The sequence below is a fragment of the Apus apus genome, chromosome 2 (genome assembly GCF_020740795.1).
Source record: "Apus apus isolate bApuApu2 chromosome 2, bApuApu2.pri.cur, whole genome shotgun sequence".
NCBI lineage: Eukaryota > Metazoa > Chordata > Aves > Apodiformes > Apodidae > Apus > Apus apus.
In genome coordinates this window covers 104,387,614-104,401,368 of record NC_067283.1, presented here as the reverse complement: position 1 = coordinate 104,401,368, position 13,755 = coordinate 104,387,614, and the positions used below count along the sequence as shown (strand labels likewise).

At 38.2% G+C, this 13,755-nt stretch overlaps 1 protein-coding gene across 7 annotated transcripts in view; it reads left to right on the top strand.

The window, feature by feature from the left end:
- PTPRM (protein tyrosine phosphatase receptor type M) overlaps nucleotides 1-13,755 on the top strand; it is a 469,539-nt gene that overhangs the window by 149,895 nt on the left and 305,889 nt on the right. For all 7 annotated transcript variants that reach the window (XM_051611050.1, XM_051611049.1, XM_051611048.1 and 4 more), the window contains exons 3-4: nucleotides 3,074-3,339; nucleotides 13,087-13,165. In XM_051611050.1, the coding sequence (XP_051467010.1) occupies nucleotides 3,074-3,339; nucleotides 13,087-13,165 (345 nt within the window). The remainder of the gene's footprint in view (nucleotides 1-3,073; nucleotides 3,340-13,086; nucleotides 13,166-13,755) is intronic.

Here is a 13,755-nt window from a genome sequence, read left to right as displayed (position 1 = left end):
TTCTTTACCCTTTAGCATCCTAGTTGATCACTGAGCAACAGAATCAAAATTTCCAATACAGAGGAATTTTACACTTTGATTAACCCAAGACCAAGAACAACTTAGGAATGGTCATACTAAAGAAAGTGTTGGAAAGACTGAAGACTACTAACTAGTTTAGTCTCCTGTGTACACAATAAAAACAGGAGTCATCTCCTTACAGTGTCTTCACAGAAGTAGACTTGATTCTTTCTGCATTGGAGTATTTGAAGATGTTTGTATTATAAGTCAAAAACACATAGAGTATTCTGCATTAATGTGATGTGCCATTATAACAGGCTGAAACAGCATTAGCACATGTGAAAAGCAGCAATAAAGAGTATTCATGCTTGTGTCCATAGGCTAGGAGAAAGGTTTCTGCTTCTTGGCTACTGCGTCTGGAATAGTGTGGGTGTCCCTTTTTCTGTGGTTATGGCTTTCCTACTTTTTAGATTACTGAAACACGGCAATAAATAAAGTGTTGCAGATCTGAGTATTACAGATTTGAATATAGTGTAATTGGCAACTTGTAGAAACCAGTCCTTGTGTGGAAAAGCACATGAATCTTGCCTTCTTGCCTTATTTCCTTCTGCTAAATAATAGTTTTTCTCAAGGAGAGTATGGAAAACACAGTCAGTGACTTCTCTTACACTACTAATGCATAAGGATTTGTCCCAATATGCTACAGTAACTAACAGTCTGCAAATTTAATACAGAGTAATGCCTTGTAGGAAGTAAAACATTCCAATTCCTTTGTTTCAATTTATTTCCATTTCTGTCAACTTTACAGACTCAAGTTATGTCTAGAATGAAAATTAATGACAAGTTATGCTCAGTAAATAATTTAAAGTAACAGCATAACTGCATTATTGAATGGTTATACTTATTAAAGATAAAGGTGCAATCTGGACCAAGGTTCTCTTAACACTTATATTCCATTTAAAGAAATTACTTAAGACGTTGCATCTCATTGAAATTCTAAGGTATCATCACCCATCAAAGTAACAAAAAAGAAAAAAGAGTGAATTGTTTTCTAATAACTGTTTGAGAAATGTGTGTGCTTGTGTTTTGTAAGAGCACTTAGCTGTGCATTTATAGCATGCACTTATAAAAGTCTGCATTTCTTGACATTAATGAAAAACACAGGGTTTGAATTACCTCATGTATTTCACTGTTATGTTTTCTTTCCAAAGTAAACATTGTGTTTAAATTTATTTCCTTCTATGATATCATAATATATGTTTTAATAGACTTGCTTCCTTTGGGTTTGTTCAACCTAGAAATATGAATGACTTGAAAATGATGTTGCATTTTTCTAATGTAATATCTACAGAGCCATGCAAATTCTTTGGTTGCACATCTGTTCTATAACATTATTAATTTGAAGGTACACTCCAATGAAACACATTAATAGGCACTGAAAAACACAGCATAAATTGACTAACTGTTCCTGTGAGAATTGTTTGAATATAACTTTATTTGAACAATACCTTTGAATTTCTAGTTGTTTGTAATTTAAGCTGGGACCATAGTGTAAAATAAAACCCTCCCCCCTTTTTTTTCCCTTTTAAAGCTTACCAGTCTGCTGGGTATTTTAATTTGTTCCTTCTTTTCAGCTCTTGAGACCAGGGAAAACTTGTGACACTTAATCAGTCAAGGACATAGCTAGTGATTGGTTAGAGTAAAGCTGAGAAATCAACAACTTTTTAGACGCCATCTATATCATATACTGCATGCAAACATCTGAACACATATCATTCTCTATTTAATTGTGACTCTTTTGATGCATTGTCCCTGGCTGGACCCCAGGTGCCCACCAAGCCACTCTATTACTCCCCTCCTCAACTGGACAAGGGAGAGAAAATACAACAAAAGGCCCATGGGTTGAGATAAGGGCAGGGAGATCACTCAGGTATTACCATCATGGGCAAAATAGACTTGACTTGAAGAAATTAATTTAATTATTACCAGTCAAATCAGAGTAGGTTGCTGAGAAATAAAAACATCTTAGAACAACTTTCCCCCACCCCTCCTTTCTTCCTGGGCTCGACTTCACTAGAGATTTCTATACCTTCTCCCACCCAGTGGCGCAGGGGATGGGGAGTGGGGGTTGTGGTCACTTCATCATATTGTCTCTGCCATTCCTTGGGGGGAGGAATCCTCACACTCTTCTCCTGCTCCAGCATGGGATTTGTCCCATGGACCACAGTTTTTTATTAACTTCTCCAGCGTGGGTCCTTCACAGGTCCTAAAGTCCTGCCAGGTGTCTGCTGCAATATGGACTTTTCATGGGATCACAGCCTTCTTTGGGGATCCACCCACCCCAGCATGGGGTCCTCTATGGGCTGCAGCGGGATATCTTCTCCACCATGGATCTCCACCACAGACTGCAGGGAATGTACTCTGGTGCCTGGAGCACTATCCACCCTCTCCTTCTTTACTGATCTTGATGTCTGCAGAGCTGTGGTGCTCACATGTTCTCATTCCTCTTTTTGGCTGCAATTGCACGTTTTTTCCCAGTTCTTAAATATGTTATCACAGAGGTGCTGCCACTACCGCTGATGGGCTTGGCCTTGGCTGGTATTGAGTGCATTTTGGAGCTAGCTCTCATTGGCTCTGTTGGACATGGGAGAAGCTTCTGGCAGCTTCTCATAGAAGCCACCTCTGCAGCCCCCTGCTACCAAAACCTTGCTATGCAAACCCAATATAGACTGCATGTAAAGATGCTCAGATAGTTGGGACCTACAACTGATTATCTTCCAGCATCTCTAGATGCAGGGCAGTGCAGATTACTTCAGTGTTCTTTTTATTTGTCTTTTTTTTCTCCAACTGTAAAATAAGGATTCTAATATCTGCCAGCTTTGGAAAAGAATCTTAAGATTCTCAGAAGTAATTTGAGTTTTAAATGCCTACCAGATACGAATTACTGTTATGTTGGTAGAAGCAAAGCAAAATTATTATTATTTTTTTAATGACACTTTGATTACAGATCACCATATTTGGTAGTGGAAAATTAAATAAAAAAATAAATTGAACTAGTGACTTTGTTTTGCAGGTTCTTTCATGTTGGTGAATACGTCTGGGAGATTTGCAGGACAGAAGGCTCACCTCCTGCTGCCCCATCTGAAGGAAAACGATACGCATTGTATTGATTTCCACTACTATGTTTCAAGCAAGAGTGGATCTAGTCCTGGCACTTTGAATATATATGTAAAAGTTAATGATGGTCCTATTGGTAACCCAGTCTGGAACACATCCATCACTGCTTCTTGGAACAGAGCAGAACTGGCAATTAGCACTTTCTGGCCCAATTTTTATCAGGTATGTTTTACTTGTTATGAAATTTTGTTTCTCATGATAGTTAGCTGGTTCCTAATAACAATAATAATTTTGAATTTAAATCAAAATATCTTTCAGTATGTTTTGTTGATGTTTATCTTAATTACACTTTTGTAGGTGATGCTAAGTGTATGTTTTTACATGTATATGGCTATGTTTATATGTTCACATATAAACAGAAGTGTAGGAAATGTATGCACACACACATGCTTTAAAAGTGGGTGAAATAATTCTATTGCAACCATTTAGAAATTTGCCATTGATTTCAGTCAATTACCTCTGTTTCTCTAATACATTCACTCATTCTTTCAGTTCATTGAATTGAATGCCAATAGATTTTATTGTAGTAGAGTCTTCAAGTTTGATTTAGATCAGCAGTACTTGTTGCTTTGGAACCGGCAGAATCCTTTGAATCCTCAGTTTATGTCTTCAGTTTGAATGCGATATCCATTTGTTCTGTCCAACAGTAATCATAAATGTAACAGTAGCTATTGTAGGAGTGGGTTTCTGATTACATCCTAAAGACTCGAGGAGAATTTCACTTGACAGTTCTTTAGGGTGCTGCTTTTCTTTAGGGAAGTTTACAGATTATACAGTTATTTACCATTATACAGCAGTTAAATAGTTTTTCTTCTTCTTCACATAAAAAAGTATTCTGTGTCTCCACAAGCAAGTAATTTGGTGTAGTAAGAGCAGACCAGTAGATAAAAAAATGTTACTGAGGCTCCTCTCATCTCTACTTGCAGTTTGGAAAGTTTGGTTTGGATTTTATTTGGCCCCCTGTGTTGAACATTGTCACTGTACTTATGGTTTGAAGCTTTCTGAAGAAAAGCTGTCCCAAAGATGGGATTTATTTGATTGTAGACCTCTCTAGGAAGTTCAGTTTTGTCATTCCAGTGTTGTCTCAGGGGGTCACAGTATCTTAATTCCTACATCAATTCCCCAGCTATCAGCATCACACATGGCAGAGCCTTTTATCTGTTCCTGCACGTGCGGTTTAGGGTAATGCCGCACCTTGAATACTGTCTGCAGCTCCAGCCCCTCATTACAAGAAGGACATTTTGGTACTGGAGCAAGTCCAGAGAAGAGCAACAAAGCTGTTAAAGGATCTGGAGAACAAGTCTTCTGAGGAGTGTCTGAGGGAAATGTTTTTTTTTAGTCTGGAGAAAACGAGGCTGAGGGGAGACCTTCCTGCTTCCTACTTGAAAGGAAGGTGTAGCGACGTGGGTATTGATCTCATCTCCATAGTAAAAAGTGGTAGAAGAAGAGGAAATGGCCTCATGTTGTGCCAGGTGGAGTTCAGATTGGGTATTAGTAAAAATTGTCTTCACTGAAAGGGTTGTCAGACACTGGAACAGGCTACCCAACGAAGTGTTGGAGTCATCATCTGTGGAGGGTTTTAAAAGATGTGTAGATGTGTCTGGTGCTTGGGGACATGATTTAGTGGTGGACTTGTTAGGGCTAGATTAATGGTTGGATTTGGTGATCTTAAAGGTCTTTTCCAACCAAAACAATTCTGATTCTGTGACCAGGTGGTTGATGCTCCATCATTAGAAATTTGTCATTGATTTCAGTCAATTACCTCTGTTCCTCTATAATACATTCACTCACTCTTTCAGTTCGTTAGGGGTGCTGGAATTGAATGCAAATAGATTTTATGGCAGTAGATTCTTCAGGTTTGATTTAGATAAACAGTATTTGTTGCTTTAGAACCAGCAGAATCCTAATTCTTGTTACGAGTTTGACAATGTCCACTGCAATATACTCTAGTGGGTTATAGTGGACGTCTTTCTGTGACTGCACTAGGTGATCTATGAGGATGTCTCAAGTGAACTGAAGCTGTCCTTTTGAACCCTTTTTCCTCTGTGGAAAAAACAACCTGAAGAGCTTTCCAGAGTCTTTTCCTCTGTGATTGCTTCATCCACAATCAGCCTCAATGGATGGTGGGAGAAGAGTAGAGCGTCCTACACAATTTCAACGCTGACCTTGGATATAGCTCTACGTAGTTGGTAACATGGGATCTACTGGAGGGATTTTTGGGCATGCTGGGTGATTCAGGAATGCTGTGTGGAGGGTGCACATTTTGCAGACACTACTGGAATGTGTGACTGTGTCACTGATGCTTAAGTCTAGACTGTTATGTCCCCATCTGGGTTTGAAGTCAATTAGTAGAGAAGCTTCCAGTTTCCTTTTTTCTGAAAGGACTCTTGTTTTTATGCAACAGAACTGCTCTGTGAACCAGCAGTTGATATAGGAGTATTGTGCTTCAAAGCCTCACTCAACCTGTGAACTAAAATGCTAATGTGGACGGGGGAATTTTAATAGAAGCAGCCCTGACTGACTAGTAAATTTGAGTTTAACAAATAAAAATACAGGCAAGCTCTTACAGTTTTAAATGTTACTGATTTTAGTAGTAATCTGTGCCAGATTTTTATCAATATGATACATCTGTCTGATGTCTGAGTAATGTCTGGATATTTAGCCATAGAAATATAACCTTTCTAGACCACTTTCTCCTCGAGACCTGCCATCTGGACTGTTCAGCCTTACTTGTATGTGAACTCTTACATGCTTGGATGGGCTGCTGCAGTTTAGCAAGTTGCCATGCATCACTTGATAATATAATAGACACCTGAGTCTGTCTGTAGTGGATTCCATGTGGTCTTTTTGCCTCTGGAAATACAGATATTTTTACATAATCTTTCTTTCACTGATGAGTATACTAAGTAATTTTATTTTCATTTGCTGAATACAGTTGGAAATAATACCTGGTTAGGTATTGGGTATTGCAATTTACATGACATGCCAAAATGTCTTACATTATAATAATATCTGTGACAATACAAGGAATCAGTGCAAAATAGAGTAGTTTCACTGTAGACAAACTAATTTATTCGTGCAGAAGCTCTGTCTCCATTTTGACAGCTTATGGGCAATCGTCTCCATTTGGGTTGCTTTCATCATCTCAGAAATCGTTGAGGGCATTTCCTCACTAACACTTTCATTGTTTCTGAACTCTTTTAATCTGTTTTTATGCTTTTACTTCTTCACAGAGCCTGTTTTGGGGGAAGACAGTAAGTTAGCTGCAAGTAGCTGGGAGAAGGGTAGGAAGGGAAGAAGGGGTGTATGTGGATCTTGTAAGAATCTGCGTCCAAGCTAAGTGAGAGCTCAGCTGACTACATGTGTGGTGGGAGAAGGCAGAGGATCCATTTTACATGTGTCTAGCACCAGGTCTGTTTCCTAATCTGCTATTCATTTGATTCCAAACTGACCTCTTTTGGCACAAATAGACGTTTCTCATGCACCCTCCAGAATATACAAGACTTCCTCCCAGGGATTTTGTGGGGCTGTTTGACCTTATTGAACAAAATGAAGAAAAGTGTGCTAAGAAGATTTTAAAAGAATGACAGGACCCTTTTTAACTTTTCATATGTGAAGGTTGCCAGTTTCTTGATGAATTATCCTGAGGAAAAGACTCAGCATTAGTAGGTGAAGGGACAAAGCAACGTAATCATGTAATTGAGTCACCATCCCTGGAGATATTTAAAAGACATGTAGATGTGTGGCTTAGGGTCATGGTTGAGTGCTAGACTTCGCAGTGCTAGGTTAACAGTTGGGCTCAATGATCTTAAAGGTCTTTTCCAACCAAAATGATTATGTGATTCTCTTTTTTGTGCTTTATATCACATATCCATGTAGGCATCTGCATGTTTGTGAATGCCTTAGAATTCCATTCCATTAGCAGGACACCATACAAGGTGTCTAGCTGCAAATCAGATCAAAATGTACTACAGAAGTCTGAAGACAAATTATGTTATAACATTTCAGGGTTATAATATTTATACAATTCTGAATGCTTAAAAACATAGTGGTACTGAGCTGTTTTGCTGCTGATTTATGAAAAGTGTAGGCAAAATAACTCCCACTAATGGCACTAACTAAAAATTAGATTGTGTAGCGTAGAGTGGATTTTAATCCTAGTTCCAAAGATGTATTTGTTTAAACCACATATTAACATATATGCAAAGTGTTCAAATAATTTAAAAATTAGCAGTTTTATTATTGTAGCACCAGTTATCCAAGCTTATTAATATCTTTCATGTTGAATTTCCATTTAGAATTGAATCTTTAGAAGTACAGTCTCTGAACAAAGTAATTAATTTCTTTTAGTGTACATTTTTGTTGTTACAAGGCAATTATTTGTGTAGGTTTCACCTCGTATGAAAGCTGTACTATGTATCTAAATCACAATGATAACCTGCATGTAACTACACTAATTGTAGTTTAATTACTGCTTATTTAAACATAAATTGTCAAGTATTTTGGTGATTAAGGATATATTTAATTCCATAATTAATTATATTCTAGGTGCTACTGCTTAACGTCTGCCTTTGACTTTAGGGTATGCCTATGTTGCAGTCCAGTTGCTGGTTGCAGTGTTGCTGCAGTGTTGCAGTTCCAGCTGCCAAACACCTTCTGAGGGTCAAAGATAACCAGCGCAGCTTGTTCTTTTCTGCTGTGCCTCCTGGTCTCTGAGCTATTAGTTTTGAAGTAGCTGGGATATTTCTTCAGGAGCTAGTCTTATTTCAGTATTATAAAATCCCTTTAGGAGTGCTCCCCAGAGGGAGTGTTGGCTTCCTCTTTTTATCATTGGTCACAGGAGAAATTGTTTGCTTTACTGAGCTATTGTCTACTTGGTACATTCTAAGAGCATCAAGGAATTTGTCATGCCATTAGAGACAACCTGCAAGCAAAACAAGGCTTCACATCATTACTAAGACCTTCACCCTCCTCCTTACTTGAATAGAATTAGAATGTACACAGCAAAAGAGAATTAAATGCTACGTAGATTTCCATCAGCAGTGGTGAGCTTGTTTTTAGATTCTTGGGGAGCAGTCTCAGCAGGTTTGGAGGCTTTAAAATTGATTATTTGAGATAAAAGTAAGTCAATCCTTAAAAATCTGCACCTCTAGTGAGGAGAGGGTGAGAGGGTTTTTTTGGGTTTGCAATTTTCTTTAATTTTTTTTATTTTTTCCTCTTTTGGATCTTTTAGTAGCAGGAAAATATGTTGATTTCAGGGTTGTTTTCTTGGTTTGTCTGTTTGTGGGGGGGAGAGGGAGTAAATTATTTTCTTTTTCCCTGGTTCAGTTAATGATTCTCAAACCAGTTAGTAGTATTTTAAATGTATTGTATGTTTTTGAGGCATCACTGTTCTGGAACTTTACAATATGTGAAATGCCACTAGTGGTTTAAGTTTGGTGGGTGGCTTGTGTTTCCAGCTCCTAACCCTGCAAGCAAGCAATTTGATACAGCCCCGTTGCAAGTTATACACCATCCCCCTGTTATTTTTTATATTTTTAATTATTTGCTTTGTACTTTGCTGGGAGTCAGGCATGGCAGCAGTGAGCTGAAACAAATCTTGATTAAATAAAACAACAAACTCTGCAGTTTTAAAATCCAGAAATGGAATTGAAAGAATTAAAAACAGCTTCCAGTGAAGTAATGCTATTCTCTATACCACTGCACCTTCTTTAAACGTAAACTCCTGTGAAGCTGTAATGAGAAAACGGGATAAGACCCTGGCAGTAATTCCTGTTTTTTCTCAGTAAGGACACAATGGAGTTACATGGTATCACTTCACACTGAGATGAGATTTACCCTTTACCATCCTGACGCTTTCCCCTGCAAATTAGGAGTTTAGGGAATAAGAAGCAGTAGATCCAACCTGTCTTTTCAAATCTGGATTTAAACTTCCATTTGTTTCATAGCCTGCTTTGTACCTGCATTCCTCAGAGTTTGGCTCATGCAACGTACTGAAGTCATCAGCTAGGACTGAGAATTAAGCTTTTTGTGCAGTAAAGGTCAGGCTCACATTGTCAAGTGTTGTGTGCCTTGCATTCAACTGCATGCAGACAGTTCCTGAACTGTGCTTTGAACTCAAAAGAAACTTTGAAATGTATGTTGCATTTTGAATCACAGCCCTGTGTCAGGCATCTTAAATAGCTCTTCTTCATTGTGTAGGGTGATTTGGGAATAGTTATTTTGAGAAAGATGCACCAGGGCAGACCACATACCTAAATTAAAAAAACCCAGCAGACTGAAAATGGCCAAGCGTGAGCAGGTGTATGCTTTTTCTCATGTGCACAAGGCTTTGTTATTTTATCCTGTCCCTTGTCCCTGAACCAAGAGAGCTTCTGGGCCTTAAGTAGAAAAAGGTAAAACAACAACTGCTTTAGAAACAAAAAGACAATAACAAGATTTAATAAGCTTTTATATCAGGAGCTCAGTTTTCAGTTTTGCTCACAAATTTGAGTTTTATTTGGAGTCTCAGGTTGGCAGCAACCACCAAAAGGTTGTTTAATGTGCTTGAGTGTGCTTGGGAGTGCTGAATGGTAATTGTGTGGGAGTGAAAAATGGGGAGGGAAATGGCATCAAACAAATTCCTAGCCCAGGGAGGCCTGACCACAATTTAGGCAGCCCAAATCAATAAGCTGTGATAGGTTTCTGCAATGCCTGGGAAGGACCAGGTCAGGAACCTCCCCTGATGTGGCTTGGATGAAGCAGCAGTTGCTGTGATTGTGCTTGGGTGATAAAGTGGGTGGTCCTAGGATGAAGAACTAGAAGAACTCAGCCCACGGGGGTACAAGACATTGCCAGTTTTTTGAAAAGAGACTGTTCGTAATGCCTACATGATAAGTATAGTGAATATATGTAAAATACAGTCAAGGAAGGGCCCTCTGTGGGGTGAAGCATGGCTGGTCGGGAGCGCAGTTGGTGCTGCCAGCAGCGTGTGGTACCTCTGCCCCCTGGCTGGAGGTGCAAGGGGCAAGATTGCAGGGCTTAACTGGCCTTCTTAATACTCTTTCTTGCTTTTGCCAACTGCTATTTTTAAGTTGTGTGAAGTCGAGACCGTTTATATTGGGTACAATCTACCTTTTGACTGAATGCATTGTAATTCTGCAACAACAAAGGCAGGAATTTATGGAGTGAGGTTGTGTGGCAACAAAATGTGTTTATTTCTATTGTTCCTTGGAACAGACAAGTTATCTTGAGTCGCACATTTTCAGCAGTAAGCATTTATGTTGGTGAGCAGACCCCCTTTCTTTGTTCATATGTAGAAAAGGGAAGTGGCAGGAATGAAAAGCTAATTTTGCTCTTCACTGAAGCAGGGAGGATCTGGGACAGTGCAGTGCTAAGCTGCTTCCCTGGTTCCTGTTTGGCAGGCCTGCCAGGGGGAGAATAGTATGAAACAGCTCTCGGGCCAATGTTCAGCAGAGTTTTTCCTGAGCAAATGAATTCAGTGTTTTAACCGGTTGTTTCCTGACTGATAAGGTGGTGAAATAATAGGCAAAAAATCTAAGGGCTGCATAGTCTGATGCTGCTGGAGTGTTGTCCCTGTTTTGACTGGGCTCTTTTATATTGCCTGAAAGTGTTGCATCAGCTGTGAGGAAAGGCAAAGCTTGAAGGAGGGAGTAAAAATACTAACGTTTATATGACAAGCAACTTGTCAAATGTGAAATGATGGAAATAACTGGATGTGAAGTATGTTTCTAGGTTTCATTTCTGGTGGAATTACTAGCAAAACTGATACAGATTTGTGAATAGTCTTGACAGCTCTTATAGAAGCTTGTCAATGAATAAATGAGCCACCAGAAGTGTTTCAAGGTCTACTCCTGAGCACCCTGTTACAGCATGCAGCATGCTTACTTGGACTTTCAGAGACATGTCATGCATAAGATCACATTATTTTTTTAGTCTAAGAAGGGAAAATGCTTAGTTAAGCAGATATCTTAGTCCATAGTCTTAATTTATTAATTTAAGTAAAACACTGTATTTGGGTACAGCAATTGATAGTGTTTCATAGCTTATGAACAAAATGGAAATTATATAACTGTACTTGGAATAGGTGCCATGTTCTTTTCTATGTGAAGTAAAACGCACATCAGTGATGTCTCTTTGACAATGATATGTCACTACTGGCTGTAGCATCCCTTTCTATTTACTAAAAATTGCATATTTTATGTCAGAAGAGCCCAAAACTTATGATCATTACAGCTGCTATCAGCTTGGCTGTTGCTTTTAGTGGAAGCATGATTAAACTGACAATATTTCAATTTGTATTACTTTTCTTTGGAACATGCCCTCTTTAATAACAATAATTGTAATTTAATAGTGTGTCCAGCTGGCAGTTTCTTGATACGTTGCCTGGCTTATTTGTGGTAATGACATTTTTGGTATGTTGTCTAGAGATACAGCAGGTTATTTCAGATCATTCATTGAGACTTTGTCAGTTGTCGTAAGTGGGTCCTATTAAGTTATTTCAATGTTCTAATTTCTGCCTGTGAACTGAAGGAACAGGCTTGTGTTTAGACTCTACAAGTTTGAGGTTTTTTTGTCTGTGAGTATATTGCAATAATGAAGTATTTAAAACCTCTAGGATAGCCCATAGCTAAACTCCCCAGTTAGGAATTCTGGAACTCAGCTATTTTGCTGGCACTTTTATGCAACATACATTTTTTAATAGTTAAATCCATATTATCTGCCAGTAATATTTTTAGCAGAAAACTGACTGGTTTGTCTGGCTGCTTCAGAGGTGTGCATGTGCCAGTTTCTCAGAGGGTTTTCTAGAATTCAGCATGTCTAAAAGTGAAGAAACTGAAATAAATTCCTCTGCTCTGCAGTGGTAGGATCATGGATCAGGTAGTCATGAAGTGGTGAAGAATTCGCTGACCTTAAGGTTTGTTTTAAAATCAGAACCAGTACTCTGCCAGTGTTTATTCAGCACCAGGAAACTGTGATATGATATTACAGGACTGTATGTTATCCTTGTGACATGTTTCCATTCTGTATCATTCTCTTCCTTCTGAAATAATTGCAGTAAAGGATATGGTATGTAGTAGTGTCCTTCTGCATCTGTTCCAAGGTCAAATGCAGCATATGAGTGAAAAATAGTTTCTAGGCTGTCTTCCTCAGTGTACTTCTGAGACTAGTTAGAAGAGACAATGAGAGTTAATTTCCCAAGCAAAAGGGAAGCATTAAAAAAAAAAAAAAATAATGAATTGCAAGCTAGATTTGAGCTTGAACTTCTGGAACTGGCTTGGAAATATACCTGGCTTTTTTTTTTTTCTATTCCACATAAACATTCTTGGGATATTCGAAGCTAAGACTGCCAAAGTTTGGAGAAGTTTACTTTTGAGTGTACTTAATTCAAGCTACAATAATGTTCCATTTATTTTGTGACCTATTTATAGCCATTAAACAAACCATGGCAAATGAATCTGCTTTACTTAATTCACTACATCTGGTTGAAGATTAAGAGCATGGAAAATGCATTCATAAAAATAGGTGTGCTTGTGTCTGATACTGTGCAAATCTCTGTATTCTGCAGAACTGTCATTTAAAAAGTAAAAGTGGAGTTTATTCTGCAAGACAAAGTATTGAACATAAGATTATTATTAGGTAACTACTTTGTCAGACCAAACACTGGGGGGACTTGGTTATTTCATTTGTAAATCTCCAAATATAATATAAACATGAAAACATAAGATTTATGTTCTGGTTCATTCTAATGATAAGAACAACATATTTTGAGGCTTTTTCTGTCGTATTTCATTTTTTAAGTGTTCTCCTCAACATGTTAGAAAAGTTGATGTATTTTTCCATAGCATAGTATTTTTATATTCTCTGTGTTACAAAGCTGCTAACTTAAATTCTCTTTTTGCTCCTCAGGTTGTTTTTGAAGTGGTCACTTCAGGTCACCCGGGATATGTGGCTATTGATGAAGTGAAAGTTTTAGGACATCCATGTAGTAAGTAGTTATCTGCTATTTTAAAGTCAGCCCTGTAAAATCTGTGCCACTATGCATCAATAAATGTGGAGCAAAAGATATGGAAAATGTCAGAAAACAATGTCACTGCTATAAATACAGGCTAAATATGTGCAAAGTGTCACTACCATTTGAGCACTTGCTCCTTACTGGCTTTAAAAATATCTCTTATATGCACCTTGTGTACAGCTCTTGCCATAAGCCCAAGAGCCTAACTAGGCCGTCTAATGACTCCTTCAGAACAAAAGTCATGAAGATTTGTTGACCAGTGTTCTGTTACTGTCAAAAAATTCAGTGCAGCCACAAGCTGAGGCATTAGTGAGAGCAGATGTACAACACAAGAGCTGAATATATATCATTATTTTTTCCAAGACTTAGAAGGAAGAAAACTCAGCTGGCTGAGGGTTGAGGCTTTGCTGAGCCAGGTTATTGATGGTACTTCCACAGGTATTGTACTTTGGGTTCATGGCTCAATTTCTGCACTGTTTCTACTTGGTTATGTTTCAGATATTTTTTCTTATGCCATTATTATGGATATGTAATAACCTATCCTAATTTCTTTTAAAATGGAT